The sequence below is a fragment of the Marmota monax genome, unplaced genomic scaffold (assembly GCF_021218885.2).
Source record: "Marmota monax isolate L192 unplaced genomic scaffold, Marmota_monax_Labrador192_F-V1.1 WCK01_AAM20220418_F8-fsc00012, whole genome shotgun sequence".
NCBI lineage: Eukaryota > Metazoa > Chordata > Mammalia > Rodentia > Sciuridae > Marmota > Marmota monax.
In genome coordinates this window covers 9,259,050-9,278,682 of record NW_026695227.1, presented here as the reverse complement: position 1 = coordinate 9,278,682, position 19,633 = coordinate 9,259,050, and the positions used below count along the sequence as shown (strand labels likewise).

Here is a 19,633-nt window from a genome sequence, read left to right as displayed (position 1 = left end):
TGTTTGAAAGTGAAGGTGAATTCCAGATTCAATGATCTAAACTGTGGAAAACCAATAATTCACTAATAATATTGAATGTGTCTTTTAAAACATAAAATGGCATTTATTTGCTGATTTTAAAAAATAAGTATGTGTTGGTGAACCTCTGACTTATACCTCAAATTTGAAGATGAGAGATTCTATCTCTATGCCCTGCACTTAGTAATCCTCCAGCATGCTAAGAAAGAAGGCTGGGGTAAAGTGTGGTAACAGTAAAAGCCGAGGGAAACTAGTTGACAAATAATTATGCAGGGGACAAGGAGAGGCAATAGGTGCTGAGTATATGAAATAGCAAGAAGAGGATGTCCCCACAGGATTGTGGAGTGGAACCTGTATTTATAATCAGGTCTCAATCAACATGAGTTGTAATTTTTTGAAGTTTCATATTTTCATTTCTAGAAACTCTAAAAGAGCACAGCCATTCTATTTATAAACACACTGGCTATTTTGGAAGTATCTATATAAAGGAAAAGAAGTAGCAAATGAATTCACTGATTATCTTTGTATTTTGATTCTTAAATCTTATCATTTGTTTTTTCAAATAAAGAATTTCAGAAACTGGGGGTATAGCTTAGTGGTAGAGTGCTTGTATAATATGCACAAGTCCCTGGGTTTATCCCCAGCACCATTAAAATATTTTTTTTCTTTCTCCTTACCTTCTTTAGCAAATAAAAATATATTTTAATTCACTCAAATCGATTTGAATTTGAAACATATAACATAATGAACGAGGATGCTCTAAAATCTATGGGTGAGACACGTAGTTACAAATAAGGATTTTCAAGAATAAAAGTGAAGGTATGGCATTTAATAAATATATACCACCCAGACTCTGTAGCCTATTCCCCTGATAGGGTGAGCATATAGAAGAGGAGAAATTAATTGAAAATTTTGCATTTTTGTAGGTAATGGTTTTGAATAAAACATACATGTATTTAAATGTGTTGTCAAGATGTGACTCTCACACTTCAGAGTTCCTTTTACTTGCTCTTGCAAATTGCTTCTCTAAAGTAATTTTCCTTAGCAAATAATGTCAACAGTTCACAAAAATTTCCAGAATTTAGGGAAATGTTTACATATAGTTGACCTGGACATAAATTTACATAGATGTAGATCCATTGTTGAATGGGGTAAGTGAATCACATCAATTCTGATCCAAGCAAGAAGCTCTTACCAGTGCATTTTGCACAGCCTCTTCAGGTGTTCCCTGCTCCCTCCTTATGGGCCGTGTGTGATTATGTTCTCATTAGACTGTTCAAATGACAGTTCAACTTTCTTTTGTGTAAAGACAAAATGTCTTTCTTTACAGATGAAGAGGACATTGTGTAAGTGCATGAAAATGGTTTGCATTACATTTTTGGAGTCACATTAGCTCTTTGATATATTAATGAATCTGGTTAGCATCACATAATAGTACCAATATTTGCCTTTTGTGTCTCACTCCCTCAAAAGGGAATTTTCCAAAAAGTGTATTTTAGTGCCTCAGGTTTAAAGAAAATTTCACAGCAATGATGACCATTGGTTAAAACTATTGAGAAGACTAATGATTTAAAGTCTACTGAAATAAGAAATTTAAGAAATACAGTAGTTATCAAAATCCATATTCCAATTAATTAGAAAATTTTTTGTAAAACAGCAGTAGAAAATGAGAAGAAACTTTCTTTTCATTGTACAAGGAGTAAAATCCATCCATCTATCTATCTATCTATCTATCTATCTATCTATCTATTTGGCAGGGGGTACCAGGGATTGAATCCGGGAGCACTCAGCCACTGAGCCACATTCCCAGCCCTATTTTGTGTGTTATTTAGAGACAGGGTCTCACTTAGTGCCTTGCTGTTGCTGAGGCTGGCTTTGAACATGTGATCCTCCTATGTCAGCCTCAAGAGCCGCTGGGATTACAGGTGTGCTTTTAATTGAGTTGAAAATTGGTGCCCAATTCTTATTAGCTCCAGAATTTCACACTGAATTTCTTTCTTTCTTTTTTTTATTGGTTGTTCAAAACATTACAAAGCTCATGACATATCATCTTTCATACATTTGGTTCAAGTGGGTTATGAACTCCCATTTTTACCCCAAATACAAGTTGCAGAATCACATCGGTTACACATCCATATTTTTACATAATGCCATATTAGTGACTGTTGTATTCTGCTACCTTTCCTATCCCCTACTATCCCCCCTCCCCTTCCCTCCCATCTTCCCTCTCTACCCCATCTGCTGTTATTCAATTCTCTCCCTTGTTTTTTTTTCCCCTTTCCCCTCACAAACTCTTATATGTAATTTTGTGTAACAATGAGGGTCTCCTTCCATTTCCATGCAGTTTTCCTTCTCTCTCCCTTTCTCTCCCCCCACTCGTCTCTGTTTAATGTTAATCTTTTCCTCATGCTCTTCCTCCCTGTTCTGTTCTTAGTTGCTCTCTTTATATCAAAGAAGACATTTGGCATTTGTTTTTTAAGGATTGGCTAGCTTCACTTAGCATAATCTGCTCTAATGCCATCCATTTCCCTGCAAATTCCATGATTTTGTCGTTTTTTAGTGCTTGAGTCAATCCCTTGCTTATAGCTCATTCCTAATTTTTTCATCCTTTTTAAGTGACATTTTACTTGTTTTGTTTTTGTAGTGTTGGGGATCAAACACCAGAGTCTTAGACATGTTAGGCAGGTACTTACCATTGAGCCACATCCCAGCCAATGAGACCTGGTTTTTAACACTGCCACTACAATCACTCTTTCTGCCTAAGCTAACTACTACTTAACCCTCATTTAACAGATGAGATAATTGAGCCTTAGGCTAGTTAAGAGAGTTAACTAATTCAATCTAAGTCGGTGTTAATTTTTTGCCATTATATCGCTTCAATAGATACCCTGCACACATATCTTTGGTCACTCTTCTTATTTTCCCCCAGGATAATTTTCTAGATTTGGAAGTGCTGCATCCAGGAGTACACACAGTTTTTTGGTTTTATGTTTTAATACTGGTAGCAGCAATGCCCAAGGGGGGAAATAAAGCAATGACACGAGTCTGAAAATTTGTGTCACTGATTGCCATCAGAGTTGGCCCCGCATTTCCCATCAAAATCTATCATGTCTTTCCCCTTGTCAAAAGGAACCTTGCTTAGGCCTTAGAAAGGGAATGCACCTTAGCCTGGGAGATTTTTCTCCCAATTGCAAGCAACAATGGCCATGACTTGAACACACCTGAGCCCTTTCTTGGAGAAGGGAGAAGAGGTGAAAGGTGACTACTGCAGAGGACATGTGACAATGGCTGTTTGTCCTTACTTTGAGGCTTCACTGTGAATGGAACTTTAAACCAAGTGCTGTTTTACTCCAAGCCTCTCTTCAGATTCCTTGGAAATGTCCCTATCTGCTTCTGCCCAGAAGGGGCTTTAAAATTGACCCAGACTTGAACCAAACAGTAGCCTTTTGTTAGCATCCCTCAACAACATGTCAAACCCTGTTCTTTGAGAAAGTTAAATAAACTTTTGTGCTGAGAGGATCCCAAATGTTAAATTTAAAATGAGAGTGCATTTCCATCCCTTAGTCACTGGAAATGAATTACTAACCCCAATGATAATAGGGCCTTTTTTTTTTTTAACAGTTGGAGGTATCTATACTGTGATTCAGACAAAGGCCAAAACAACAGCAGATGAATGGGGAGAAAATTATTTTCTGATAGGTCCATATTTTGAGCATAACGTGAAGACTCAGGTGGAACAATGTGAACCCATGAATGACGCTGTCAGAAAAGCTGTGGATGCAATGAACCAACACGGCTGCCAGGTAAAGGATTGACATTGAACCTCACAACTCTCAGTAAACTGTTATGGGAAACAGGCCGCAAATTACAGCAACTCCTAGGAGAAGACCCTCTACCTACTTAGGGAAAAAGAGAGGGTTTGTGAGAAGGATGATGAACTTGGTCTTGAATAGATTGCACTTGAGACACCTCATGAAGACCAAGGTGAACTGTCTAACAGGGCAATGGATTTGGAGTTCTGCAGAAGGTAAAGGGTAGAGATAGTTTTGAGGAAGTTATTTGTATTTAAATTGTGAAGTCAGTGATGTTAAACAAAGTGTTCAGTGGAAGTTTATAGACAAAGAGCAAAAGTTTTGAGCCAAATCTCAGGAAATGTCAATATGTTAGAACATTCTTTAAAAATGAGCCAGAGATTGTAAGCATAGAAACAACGTTACAAGGATCTCCTAATCCTCAGAACCTCTGAATATGTTACCTTACCTAGCAAAAGGGACTTTGTAGATATGGCTGAGTTAAGGAAGTTGAAATGGGCAATAATCCTGAATTATCTGAGTGAGTTTAGTGTAAGTATAGGAGACCTCAGAAGAGGGAGGCAGTAGAATTAGAATTGCGGAAGTGTTGACTATGGAAGGAGAGGGTGGAGTCATGTACTTTGAAGAAAGAGGAAGGGGCCACAATGAACATAGGTGGCCTTTAGAATCAGGAAAAGGCAAGATAACATATTCTCTCCTAGAGACTCCAGATTGAATGCAGCGTCTGCCAACTTTGTCCTGTAATGTTGACTTTGTCCTGTAATACCTGTTTTGGATGACTGACCTCCATACCTGTAAGATAATAAATTTGTGCTGTTTTAAGTCACTAGGTTTGTGGTTCTTTATTACAACGGCAATAGGAATAATGATGTTAAGACAAGGGAGGAGAAAGTTTCAAGTATGAAAAAAGGATTAAGGCAACAAATGATTGAGCAAGGGTCAACTGAGTTGGGAGATATTTGGGTTATTGGTAGCATTGCTAAATACAGTTGTTGTTTTTTTAGGAGAAGGAGAAGTTAAATCAGATAGCAGTGGGTTAAGAAATGAATGAGTGGTGAGAAAAGGGGTATAGAAGTTATAGCTGTGAGATTTTTCTTTGAAAAGGGAAAGATAATAGTTTCAGATAACATGGTTTTAAGAATTGGTGTCTTATTAAATATGGGTGAAACCTGAGCATATTTATATGCCAAAACGAAATGTACTAAGATAGGGAGAAGTTGCAAGGTCAGAATAAATACATGATTGAAGAGAGTAAGGTTAATGAGAATGGTAGGAAAAAACATGATCCAAAGCAATATTGAAAGAATTGTTCTTCACCCTTTTCACTTAAACAGGAAATAAAATATGAATGCAAATACTTGACTCAGGCTAATCTCATTCAATGTTTTCAATGATCTTACTAAAGTAGGAGTTAAAGGTCATCTTGTAAGAACTGGAGGCAAGCGTTGAAATAAGAGAACTTGAAGGAAGAAGTACTGAAAAAATATGTAAGGAATATATAACAATTTCTAGATATCTTTGAAGTGTAGTCAGAACTTTTTACTAAAACAAATGTATTTGACAGTGATTATTTGTAGCAGCAACCAGCAGCCTGAGTGAAAGAGTAGGGAGTTGAATAGATGGAGATCCAATGTTGTTTGATTCCAGCGTTCATATCAAAGGCAAAGCAGCACAGTGTTGGAGGTAATTGTGAAAGGGATTGGATTGATGTGCCTTGGTATCTAAATGGACAGGAAAGGAGGTGATAATGTAGGAACAGATGGAGGGTTCCAGGAACTGAACGTTTTAAAGAAAAAAGAATGCATAACACCAGGAGACACACTGAGAGAAGTAGAATTGTAGAAGTTGTGTGGTAATAGGGTGCTGGAGTGGAATGTTTCAGAACAGCAACAGTTCAGGTTGACAAGGGTAAGACCATAGCCATGAACTTGGGTGGCTGGAACCAGATGTACATGAAATTCTTTGATTTCTACAAGGTCAAGCAACTGTGGGGTAAATGTGTAGGTTAAGAAACTTGAGATATTGCCTAGGATAAGGTAAGAAAGAAACTAGAAAAAGTAAAAGTAATTATGTTTGGATAGCATATGCAAATAAAGAAGAAGGCTTTAAATGTTTCAGAGAAGTTAAAAAAAATAACTTTCCCTCTTACTTACTAATTTCCCAAGAAATACAGTTTCTGGAGATGAAAAAAAAATGAGAAGTCCTCACTTGAGGGGTCTGTGCGTAGTGGTGTCTAGGAGGTACATGCAGTTTAAGAAACACAATATGTAATTAACGAAAGAACTGGAGGTCCCAGAAGCACTAGGAGAGAAAATAGCACAGGGAATGTGAGGAAAGTGACAGAAGGGTGCACGTTGTACTATTGGGATAAAAGTAAGGGTTTTTCCAAGGCAGAGGGAGATGAGAAGAACTCTGGACTGACTGGTCTCATGATTCGAAATCCAGGCCATATTCTCCTCAAATAGCTAGGCCAGAGATTCCAGCAGCCTCAAAACTCTATGTGCTTATCTAACTGCTTCTTTGTTTGTAATGGCCCCTAGGAAATTAGCAAGCATCAAGTCCCAATCTTTATTGCCTGGAGAGAGGTGGAATAGAAGCCAGTTCCTTAGCATGCAGCTAAAGGGGTTGGGATATTAGAAGTGCATTTCGGTTCCTTTTGACAAAGGTATTGAAAATTTAATCCTGAAAGGAAAGAGTGGCATGATGAATACTAAATTAAAATGGAAGCAACTTAAATGAGGTCTTTCAAGGTTGGTCAAAGTTTGGATAGGGTAGAAACATCACCACACATGCCTGAGTCCCATAAGAGGAAGTGAGAATTAAATTGAGCTTCCAGGCTCTGCAAAATTTAGTTTTGGTTGAGTGCCAAGGGTAAAGGTGTAAGCAATGTGGACACATTCAAATTTCCAGAGAGGTTTGGCTATGCAATGAAAGAGACTAATCTTAGTCTCTCTGAGTTCTAGAAAGGAGTTGAAGTGGCTTATAATGTTGCATATTATCTACTAGGATAATATACATAAAATAAAAATCAAGGCAAAAGAACAAGCAAATTACTATAGAAATATAGAGACCAAAAGGGAAGTTGAAGGTTCGATACACAAGTGACTAACATCAATACAACTGGAAAAATAACTGAGATAATTAATGCATTAAAATTTGCTTGAGATAAAATAGGAATCAAAAAAGTCAATTTGAAGACTAACAGGATTAGACTTTCAGCTGCTAGAAAAAAGAGATAATGTATCTTTGGCAAAATATTTAGTTAAGATGTCTGGCAGCAACATAATTAGGAAACATTTGGGGTCACATCTTTTTAAATAGGAGTAGTAAGATAGATCACACATTTGTCTACAGAAGCAGCTTCTTTTGTAGTTGGAAGTATTGTAAATCCTGTTTCATACAGGGAATTACACAATACAATGATTGTTACATTCAGCTCCAGATTGTTAAAGATACAGAGCATTTAATCAGTGACTGTATCACAAAAGCATAGACTATAATCCTAAATCCTCTTTGTATAAGCTCAAGGAACCAGGAGGGTAAGGAGTGACAAATGAACAAAAGTTATGCTATCTAGATACATTGTTCTTAAATGACCAAATTTAACAAAGATCAGAAAGTGGATATTGTACAGGAATGGATGTGAGTCCCCTTAGCTAGGTACAAACCTCAGATGTCATCAAAACTCTTCTCTATGTAGCATGCCTAATCTGCTATTGAGCTCCAAATAAAGTTTGCATCCTCTATGCTAATATATATTTTCTTCTCTTGCATTATTTAACGTTATTATGTGGCTATATATTCTCTACACAACAGGTGCATTTTGGAAGATGGCTGATAGAAGGGAGTCCTTATGTGGTGCTCTTTGACATAGGCTATTCAGCTTGGAATCTGGACAGGTGGAAGGGTGACTTTTGGGAAGCATGCAATGTCGGCATCCCTTATAATGACCGAGAAGCCAACGATATGCTCATATTTGGATCTTTAACTGCCTGGTTCTTAAAAGAGGTACAGTTTACCGTATAATGATAAGTCAGAGGAGTGGCACAACGGCAGTCAGTGCCTAGAAATAATCCCAGGAATTTAGATTAAGCAGATTTTGAGATAATTGCCATTCTTGATTGTCCTAATACATTTTAAAAGAATTATAATACATTTCAAGAAATTGTCCAGCATTCCTCAACTGAATTCCAACCTTTGGAACAGAGTAATAATAAAGTAATAATCATGCTTATTAATATGTATTCACATAAGACTTAAATGGAATTGTATGTATAAAATATGCAAATTATGTAAGCTGAGTAGATGAAACACAATAGATATGCAAAAAAAAGAGGTGATTTTCATCATCCATTATATACATGAATTGTGAAATTTGGGGAGCAGCAGAGAATTTGAAATATTCTGTTTGGCTTACACATGAGTGTAACAGGAGTGACTTGTAGATATTCTTATTATTTCCAAAGGGCAAAAGTATTCTGATAAGCTATTTATGAGTCATTTGAAGTAGAATAATCCATATATGTAAAAAAGAAAGAGATTAGAAGCCAGCTTTTGTTAAACAAGTCAAGCTGGAACTCTCTTGACTCCTCAAAGCATGGCAGTAGGATTTCTTTGCATCCCTTTCATTACACCTAGCCAAAAAATCAGATGGTGAGGGAAGAGCATCCCTAGCAGTGGGAATAAAGTCTAAGGACAAAAACATCACAGAACTGAGTGTGAGAAAGTGTTCCCCTTAATCATTCTTTCTGATGAAGTCATGCCCCAATAGCTGTTGAAGGCTGCCTTCAATTGAAGGGGACTATGGACAGGTATTCCTTCTGCTTTATGCTGGGGACAGCATAGGAGATGAAGGGGGAGGGTATTGGCAGAATCTGTCCTAATGCAGACACTCAGTCCTGTTTTAGATCAGTTAGTGAACACAACTCTCTTTAGACTGCCTATCTGAGGACACAACCCCAAGGCAGAGGCCAGCCACAAAATTGTGTGTGTGTGTATGTGTGTGTGTGTTTACCATCATTCTTTCTGATAAGGGAAATGGAAAGAGAGAGAGGGAGAGAGAGAGAGAGAGAGAGAGAGAGAGAGAGAGAGAGAGAGAGAACCAGAGAGTCTCAGTTTTCTCTTAAAAGAAAAAAAGAAAAAAATTCCAAAAATAGAGATTTTCTTTGGTTCAAAGGGTTGATATGTAGAGACATTGAGGCATAGGCAAAACTACCAGGCATGCCCTATTTGTACAACTGTTAATAACTGATTTTTCTTAAAGAGCAGGCAAAATTCAGAGGGCTTAGCCTTGTCAGTGGTTCTCAAAAAAGTATTTCCTTGGACCACCAGCAGGATAGTGAATATTAATTTTTGTAGGAGTGAAACAAGCTAATTTTAAGGCAAAGAGACTAATGCCCAACCTGGTTCCGTGTAATGGATTTAGACCTGGATCCTGGGTCCTTATTAAGCTGCTGTTTAATTCTAAACAAGTTATTAGAATTTCTCTTTCTCCCTAATTCCATTTTCTTAAAATAGTAATTTATCAATTAAAATTCTTTTGGCTTTAAGGAAGAGAGAACCCAAATAAGACAGACGTAAAACATGAATCACTTGTTATTTATTTTAATTTTTTTTTTAAAGTAAACTGTAAATGCATTGAAGAGGGACTGATGCAGTGAAGGGAGGGGGAGCATGCTGGGGGAAGTGCTGGGGACTGAATTGGAGCAGGCTGTGTTCCATGCTTTCATGATTATGTCAGGGTCTATCCTGGGGTTGTATATAACTAAACACAAAAAATAAATAATAAATAATGAAACTTGTTGGACTGGGTATGTGGTTCAGTGGTAAAGTATTGACCTGGCATGCATGATGTCCTGAGTTTGATCCACAGCACTGCAACATAAATAATAGGTAAATAAATAAATAAATTTTAAAATACAAAAGCTTATTAAGTGGGTAGTTCAAACTTATTCAGGCACTCAGTGACATATTCAAGAACATTATTGTTATCATTGATTCATCCACTCAACAAATATTTCTTAGCTAGTAAACATCTATTAAATTTTTAAATATTATTACTAACATATTATTAAGTCTGATATATCACTGAAAGGGAGATTAAGACATAAAAATACATGGACTTTATAAATATGCCACTGAATTCTATAAAACATTTACCCTTGCTGAATCTGTATGGCTCATATTTAGACCCCTTTAAATTGCAATAAATTTAGATACCATGATTCTCCATTGCTGTGGATGATGCTCAAGATTATGTTTCACCAATAACTTTTCTCAATGCCTTTTTCTGGTGTAGGTGACAGATCATGCAGATGGTAAACATGTCATTGCCCAATTTCATGAATGGCAGGCCGGAACTGGACTGATTCTTTCTCGAGCCAGGAAACTCCCTATTGCCACAATATTTACAACCCATGCCACACTACTTGGGAGGTATCTCTGTGCTGCAAATATTGATTTTTACAACCATCTTGATAAGGTAAATAGTCCTTCCACTTCTCCCCATCCACATTTCTTCAGATCACTGAAGACGAGGGATGAAAAGCATTGACCTTTATATTTCATCTGCCAACCAGATGGCAGAAATGCCCTTTTAGTTAATCAATATTCATGAGAAGGTCTCCCCTGGGGTGATAGAGAGCTGATGTAGCTTAACTTTGCTCAGAGTACAATGGAGTGTGGAGGTGTGAGACCTGATTTCTGTCCCACTTGGGAGTAGCAGATCCACAGAGGCATGGTAAGAGTGACACACTGTGTGAACCCAAGACCGGCCTCTTGTTCCTTCCTGTAGCTTGGAAAATGCTGTGAAGATAGATGCTGGATTCACATACAGCTCTGAGTGCAGGTAGAGAAAGGGATTCTAGGTGCACTACAAGCCTTATTTCCTCTAGCTTCTCACAGAACAATTTATTGGAAACACATTATAAGTTGATAGGTGAGATTTTTTTCTGTAACTCTGAAATGCATAGGTGGGATTCTTGGGATTCAAGTAGGACAGAAGTTATAGAAAACAGGAATGTGGGTTGTTACATGATCAAATAATTATGTTTGCTCATTTTAAGAAATGACCCAATTTCATGATACAAAGTCCTTCAGTTTTGATTTCTTTCTTTTATTTTCCATCAATTAAATTAGAATAATAAAACCACATATTTTATATTATTGGATCAGCAATATTAATAAGGCATTTGTGTACCATAAATTAAGAGATTTTGCAGATTTGCAGTCTATATTACCAATCAAATGGATTTAGGGTTTTAAGGTTCAGTTTCAGAATCAGGAAAATTAGGAATTTGGAAAGTTACTATCCAAAGTCTTTTTTCAGTTTAAAAATTCTAGAATTGTATGAAACAGTATGTGTGGGGGTGGAGAGTGGGTGTATACATACGTGTGCATGCACATGGGTGCGTATTCCATGAATAACATTCAGATAACGGTACTAGAAAGTTATACCAGTAGCTCAAACACACTTTGAGAGCAAGCAAGTTCTTTCTGAAAAAATTTAACATTTGCAAAGCAGTGAGAGGCCCTAATGAGATTCGCCATATAAAAAGATCAGCCTAACCTAAAGGTCAGATTACAAGGATCAGGTGTACATTTGAGATAGTTACTGAGGAATTCAGACAACCAGGAGCTCAGTGAAACATCCTAATGGTGTATGAGAAGGGTGGACTGATAAGGGCAAACCAGTGATCTGTGATGAGCTCATCAGCAATGCTTCCAGAGAAGAGCAGCCTTTGCTCTTTCTAGAAGAGAAAATAATAGATTGGCATATTGAATATTTCACTCCAGAGGACTTAAGAATATTATATAGTAGCAAGTAACTAATAAAAAACTAGGAACATACATTGGATGGTCTATTTTTAAAGAGCAAATATATTGTAGTAATTAACTTTATCTTTTTGATAATGTTATCCGTAGTATTTATTTCATATTATCTTCAAATATGATATCTCACTATACATATGTACATATATGCATAAAATATCAATTTCAAGCTCCTCTCTATTAGGTATATAGAAATTTGTAGCTTGTAGTCATACCCCAGTCCAGCTTTCTAGGAGATTCTTCTGCCAAGACAAGAAGATAACAAGCAGACAAAATTTAGATTTTGAGTTAAATTCTTAATCATTTTTCACAACAGAACTCCCTCCCCCCCATATTCACATTAGGTTTAGAATTTGGGTGGGTGATATAAATAAAACACTGGTTATATACATGAAATTTTTTTAAAGTTCAAAATAGGAAATGAGTCATAATTCAGTCTTAATGCAAATTACATATCAACTCAGGATCACTTTCAGGAAGTTTTAACTCAGATAAATAAATCTGAGGACAATATTGGGATAAGAATAAAATATGGGGCTGGGATTGTGGCTCAGTGGTAGAGCGCTCACCTAGCACGGGCGGGACCCGGGTTCAATTCTCAGCACCACATAAAAATAAAGGCATTGTGTTGTGTCCATCTACAAAAAAAAAAAAAGATATTCTCTCTCTCTTTAAAAAAAAAGAATAAAATAATTCAATTTTTGTAAAAGCAGAAAGATTATAATTTTTCACTCAAATTTAATTGCTAACTGTAAACATTTTTTTGTAATAGTCCACAAGACTTTGATGTTGTCTTCCAATTTTAAGTAAAATTTATTAGATAAAAGAGCATTGCAACTATTTTCAGTCAGCTTATACATTTTCTGAAAATTTCCAAGAAGATGTTATGTTCTCAAACTCACTATCTTAAGTTCGGCCATTAGTTACCCACCCTGCCTCTATTAAAATGTACAGATAACTAATGCTTTTTTTTTTTTTTTAAAGACCTTTAGTGGTCTTTTTTTTTTTTTTCCTTTTTCTTTTTCAGTACTGCAGTTTGAGCCAGGGAAACTCTACCACTAAGCTACATTCCCATCCATTTTACTTTTCTTTTCTTTCTTTCTTTTCTTTTTTTTTTTTTTTTTTTTTTTTATATAGGGTCTTCCTAAGTTGCTAAGACTAGTCTGGAACTTATGATTCTCCTGCTTCAGCCTCACCAGTAGCTGGGATTACAGATGTGCGCCACTGCTCCAAGTCTCTCTTTTCTTAAAAGCAACAGAATGTACTGGCTGGAAATCTGCAGACTGTTTAGGATTAGTAAATGAGGAAGGAAGACTTAGACAACTAATGTATTTTAACTCTTTCTTCAAACCAAGTTTGAACTAGTCAACTTCAGGGATAGGGTTACCCTCCTATTTCACTGCATTGTTTTATTTGTATACTTTATTTCAATCTTTTTTTTCTTTTGTACACAATATGCAGAATTCAATAAAAAGTTATGGACACACATAGTAAGACACAAGAAAGTAAGGTGCTTGTCAAAAGAATCAGGTCTAGAAAGGCATTAGATGTTGGAACAATCAGACAGAGATTGGTCTGTACAATGATAAATATGTGGACGGCGGGGGGTGGGGGACATCATGCATAAACAGGATATAAAGCCAGAGATATGGCCATCCACACTTTGTGCTTCACGAAGTTAAGGGAGCCCCAAGCAGGCAGGGAAAGGCAACCACTGCACACCCGCCTGACTTCACGGTTATGTCACGGGGTCTCTGACTTCTCCTGTCCTCCCTTGCATTTTTGTAGACTCAGTTTGTTCACTTAGAAAACTTATCTTCCCATCTCTAAAAGTGATAAGTGCTGTCTCATGTGTGAACTGTTCTCTGTAACATAAACACTGATCGTAATAACAATAGTTCAAGTTACTGGGCACCTTGTAGGTGCCAGGCATTTTTCTAAATAGGTGCTATGTTACTTCATTTGAAATTGACAAAAAAACTCGATGAGGCAGGAAAACTTTCGTATTGCTTTCCAAGTTACTTTTCTTAAGGATAGGCTGTGTCTTTACCATTTCTCTAAATAAACCCTTTAGGTGGCTTTCCACTGAATATAGGACAAAGGCTAAATTCTCAGTTGAATCTTCAGGGATTTTGGTGATAGGCCCGATTATATCCCACCATTCTCTGTCTCTCACATTCCACACTCAGTGCTGCAGTCAAATCAGACAGTCAGATATTTTCTGTACATGCTCTAGAACTTTTATCCTTGTTCTTTAGGGCAGCTAATGTTTCAGTCCAAAATAACTTTCCCCAAATTAAACTTTCATGTCCTGGTCCAAATGTCATTTAAATCATCCAACCAGTCTGGAGATATAAAGATGAATAAGTCATGTTCCCTACACTTGAAAATCTTACATTCTAGAGGTGATTCTGACAATATGAACACATATTAATGAGTAAGAAGTATTTTGCCCTATCCTCAAAGTGAATGATCTTGCTCTGCTCTTACATCTTATTCAGGCTCACACTCATTTCTACCTAATTTTCACCTGTTCATCCACTACTTTATAAGCTCCTTGAAGGTAACATGTACACCAAAATTACTCAAGAAATGTTGGTTGAATGAAAGATTTGGTGGAATGAATGAGAGCACCCATATACAGCATGTAAGAAAATGTCCACTGATCTGAGCATGCCATGGAGAGCCCTGATTCAAACATTGTCGCAAAGATGGCTGCAAATTCCACCGTCATAAAAGAATGATCAGAAATATTTTTGCCTCAGTCCATTATTCTAATGAGTCTTTTCTTTTTCAGCATTTCTCTTCTCTAGGGGGGGCTGATTTGCTGGTAGAACTGGAATCACAATGATATAAACACAAATGAGGACACAAACTTTGGAATCATATTGGCTGGGGATCAATTTAGAGTTATTTAAAGATATTTCTCACCACTAAATGGTTCGATTTCCCCCTCTGCACAATGAAGACAAAATTCATGTGTTATGGTTTGGATAGGAAGTGTCCTCTAAGGACTCCTATGTTGAAGACTCTTTTCCCTAATGTAGCAGTGTTCAGAGGTGAAGCTCTGGGGAAGAAGAGCTCTGGAGGTGTGCACTTAAACTCTATCTTGTCCCTGCCTCCACCCTTCTGCTTCCTGGCTGCCTTGAGGTAAGAAGCTTTCCTCTGCTACATGCTTCTGCCATGATGCTCTGCCCTATCTCAGGCCCAGAGCTATGGAGCCAGCTGACCATGGATGGAACCTCTGAAATTGTGAGCTAAAATAGAGCCTTCCTCCTTTCAGTTGTTTTTGTTAGGTATTTTGGTCACAGAGAAGAAAAGCTGACAAACATAACACATTTCAGCATTTTAAGGAGATTCAATATGGTTTTTTTTTGTGTGTGTGTGCTTAGTAGAGTGTCTAACATATAGTGTTAAAAAGCTCTGCACTGATAAAATGCCAAAATTTTTTTTGGGGGGGGACGGGTACCCGAGATTGAACTCAGAGGCACTCAACCACTGAGCCACATCCCCAGCCCTATTTTGTATTTTACTTAGAAAAAGGGTCTCACTGAGTTGTTTAGCGCCTTGCCCTTGCTGAGACTGGCTTTGAACTCATGATCCTCCTGTCTCAGACTCCCTAGCCGCTGGATTACAGGCATGCCGCCACCATGCCTGGCAAAATGCCAGAAATTTTATATCCTCTTTTCTCTTAAGACACTGCTAGTTTCCTATGAAGCTATGTGACACATAACATTCAGTGAAATACCAGAGCCCACAAGAAGTGCCAATTATAAGTGATGTTTAGGGGTTTGGTTATTTTCTTTAAGTTAAAGTGCCAGAATTAGAGATGATTTCACAATCTAACACACTAGTTTAAAGTAACTATTAGCCTTTGAAATTATGAAATGTCATATCTTTTCAAGTTCCCTTTAGTGCATTAAGGATGATATTAATTATCCTTATTTTCAGTGTCAATTTTAATGCCAGTTTTGTTTTATAGTTTATGGGTAAAATATGATAAAGTGCTTTGGGAAAAGGAACTTTCCCTATTTTTAGAAAATGTGAGATTAGTAAAATTATAATAAAATGCCAAAAATTCAAAAATTCTAAGTGATTATAGCAAAATGAAAAGATCACTCAGGGGGCTTAATAACAGATTAGAAGAAGAAATCAAGTAAACAGTGATTTTTAAAAAATCAATGGTTATGTATTTTAGCAATAGTTTAATAAAAATTTATCAGTACTTTCACTGTGATCATGCAATTTTTCCATATCCTTGAGGAGAGACAATTCATAAAATGTATGACTTTGGTTTGCTTGTGAAAGAGGATCAGTGTAAGCAAATGTATGCTTGTTTGTTTTTAACAGTTTAACATAGACAAAGAGGCTGGGGAAAGGCAGATTTACCACCGCTACTGCATGGAGCGAGCTTCTGTTCACTGCGCTCATGTGTTCACCACAGTTTCAGAAATAACGGCAATCGAGGCAGAACACATGCTGAAGAGAAAGCCTGGTAATTATTACCGCTGAGTTTGTCACCTCACCTATCTTTCAACTGCAAGTGATATTAGAGTATGAAGATTTTATTTTTTTTTCCAGAATAAGTATTAGATGAAAAATTGTACTTATTGCTACCATGTAATTCATTACATGTATTTCAATTCTTAATTTCAGTGGGTTTGTGATGAATTCAACGCTAAGCTATTACTGGAATATAGGAAGAGTTGAATCTTATTGAATAAGTGAGTTATGCTTTTAAAACCCTAAGTACAAACAGAGTTTTCAAGACCTATTATATATAAGATAACTAACTTGGCATTTCTCTTTTAAGAAAATAAAAGTGAAGGAGAATTTAGAAATTTGTGGGAAATTGTCCCAGTCCTACATCTTATAATATTACCTCTTTGGTGCTGTTTTGTATAAGCCTGCTTTACCGCTCCCCAGACTTCCTTATAAATTTTTCTAGAAACCATTCCCAAATCCTACCAGATTTTGCAGTGCAAGGAAGCATGTTCATAAAACATCATGTGGCCACAGCTGATTGATGCAGAAGTAGACACCTGATATAAGCTGAGCCGATCAGAATGCTCCCATGGGTGCCAGTCTGATCAGATGAGTCTGTTTGAATGCATCCTTGTCTTGGCATTGTCTCTTTTCCTATTTAGACCCACTGGATACAAAGGAGGTTAGACTACAAACTCTTGAGCATCTGGAAGAGGTATTTTAAGGTGTTAAATCACATAAACAAAAAACAAGAATTCAAGTAATAAATAGTGGTAGGATGATCATTTATGATATGTCTTCTTTCCAAAGATCCTTTTGGATTTTGGATTCTCTTGGATTCTCACTCCTGTGCTCCTTGCAGGAGTTTGCACCATTGGTGTGTTCATTTCTCTCCTGGATCTGTTTTCTCTATCTACAGTATCCTTTTCTGAACTTAACAAACATGCTTTGCTTTTTTTTTTTTTTTCCTGTTCTAAAATGAGAAATTCTTACCAGGCAGCTACTCTGTCAAATGTCTATGTAATCTCCTGATGCCAAGTATGTTGGAAGAACAAAACTATAGTTACCATTTCCACTTATTAGCCCCTTGAACTCTGGCTTCTAAACCCTGGAAGTTTGAAATTGATTTTCTAAAAAAATTACCAAATTCAGGATTCTCTGATTCTTTTTATGCTCTCTGACATAAAAGTGATGAACACCTCTATCTTCCCCTCACTTTTCATGACACTGCATATTCTAAATTCTCTCCAATATGATTATTTTCTAGTGTCCCTAATAACTTTTCTGCTTTCTTCTGCCTTTAAAAAGTAGGTCTTCCCCAAGATGATTCCACATCTTGCTTTCTTTATTGGTTATTTTCTAAAAGTTTTATTTTCTCAGGGATAGAACTGCAGAGTAATGGTGAAAAGCATGGACTTGGTGTCAAACTGCCTGAATTCAGTATCGAAAATGATTTTGGGCTGAGTAAATGTTACTAACTATGTGACACTATAAAAGTTATTTAAGCTCCCTGTGCCTTATCAGCATAATATAGATAGTAATCCTACCTGTAGTGTAGAATGGTTGCGGTGATTTAAAGAGTTAATATATGGAAAGAACTCGATATCTGGTTCACATAAATGTTGAGAAAAAGTTAGCAATTGTTATTTGGTGTGGATCACTGTCTAGATTTTCTTAGGTTTTCTGTATCACTGGCTGCCTACAAGCTAGCTTCACACGCAAGTTCCAATAGAACTGTAAACACTTCAGTCTAGTTCACTTTCTGGCTAGTGGTAGAAATACATGGTGGTCCTTATTGGAATTGTAAAATCTTTGAACATTTTATGGCTAAAGGAGGTCAATGCACTTTTAGTAGATCATGAAACATAAACTTTCTCAAAAGCATTCTAAAAAGAAAAAAAGTATTATGTGGAAGCACCATGATTTTGTATTCTCTAATTTTTCTTGAAGTTCTCTACAGTTAAGAGTATTAAAAAAAAAAAAAAAGTATAACTACAGGGGCTGGGGCTGTGCCTCAGTGGTAAAGCACTCGCCTAGCATGTGCTAAGGTCAAGCTCCATAGGCAAGAGGTAAGTGTTGGCTGTATCAACAGCTAAAATGAGATCAGATTTTTTTTTTAAATCATTGTGTACTAATTGGCAAAAAGACCTGTTTAATACTGTATTATGATTGTTGTTGTTTTGTATTTTTATTTTTGGTACTGGGGATTGAAGCCAGGGGCACTTTACCACTGAGCCATATCCCCAGCCCTTTCTTTAAAATGTTGAGAAAGGGTCTTGCTCAGTCGCTGAGGATGGCCTCAAACTTGTGATCCTCCTGCTTCAGTCTCCCAAGTGGTTGGAATTATAGGTAGGTGCTAAAATGCCCACATGTATGGTTTTTACCATAAGTTTGATTCAATGTCTAATGTTGAAAAGATGATATTTTGTTTAAAATATTGGAGAGAAGGCAATTTTATAAATTTACTAATTACAAATATATAACTTAATACACCATGTGCCTTAAAGGTCATATGATGATGTTTTCAACATTGTGTCTACACTTCAAGTTGTTAGTTTTGTGATTATTGATTTCTCAATTTGTGGTAATACTTATAACTGAAATTCAGCTGTCACCATTTAGTCATTTTTTCCTGTGTGTCTTCAGAGAGGTGGATGACATCAACATTGTCTTCTACTTGGAAATAATAGCAAGATGTTCATTCCCAGTGTTGCTTTCAGGGAGAGAAAAGAATTAGGAAGAAGGGGAAAGGATATGTTTTCAAAGCATATCTTAGAAGTTTTGATATTTCAGTGAATGTAAATGAATCGATAATATAACTAATTATACTTACTTAAACTAATTAATAAAATGAAATTGAAAGAAATACCAAATGTAGAGGGGAGCTGCTCACAAATTGGAGACTTTTGCTTGTATAATAAACATTGAGATGATCCTTTTATAATATTAAAGTTGATATTAGATTTTTATTCTAGAGAAAAAAAGCACAATTTTAATTGTGTCATTATGTAAGAGCACCTATATATTTCCAAATTTATCAATGAAGCATAAAAACAGGTCTTAAAATCTTATTTCTTAAGCTATGTAGATAGTGGTGTGCTGGAATCAATTCATTCTGACGTCCAAAGTCCATTTGTTAAAACTTCAGGATATTTGTAAGCTGGTTGCCAAACATAGCCATTACTAAACATTTATTTATCTAAAATTACAATTTAATAACTATGTCAACATTCAAATAACATCATATTCTAATTATTTTACTACATATTAATAAATGCTCTTAGGTATGTGTGCATATTTATATATATTCTATATATTATACAATTTATAATATATAAATATAGTGGAAATACTACCATGATGTTACTAAACAACATGTTTAGTACAGACACAGTTTTCTTCAAATATTTATTATATTTGAAGTATTAGTACTATATACAGGAGTAGTTGGCCCTAGGTATCAAAGGGTTTGCATCCATGGATTTAAG

At 36.3% G+C, this 19,633-nt stretch overlaps 1 protein-coding gene across 5 annotated transcripts in view; it reads left to right on the top strand.

Annotated features, from left to right (window-relative positions):
- The window catches only part of Gys2 (glycogen synthase 2), a 55,670-nt gene that overhangs the window by 7,330 nt on the left and 28,707 nt on the right, over window positions 1–19,633 (top strand). For 4 of the 5 annotated variants that reach the window (XM_046435623.2, XM_046435622.2, XM_046435624.2 and 1 more), the window contains 4 exons: window positions 3,640–3,821; window positions 7,647–7,838; window positions 10,129–10,311; window positions 16,011–16,155. In XM_046435623.2, coding sequence (XP_046291579.1) covers window positions 3,640–3,821; window positions 7,647–7,838; window positions 10,129–10,311; window positions 16,011–16,155 — 702 coding nt within the window. Of the gene's footprint in view, window positions 1–705; window positions 838–3,639; window positions 3,822–7,646; window positions 7,839–10,128; window positions 10,312–16,010; window positions 16,156–19,633 lie in introns of those variants that run through there. The other variant, XM_058576293.1, reaches the window with a different exon arrangement.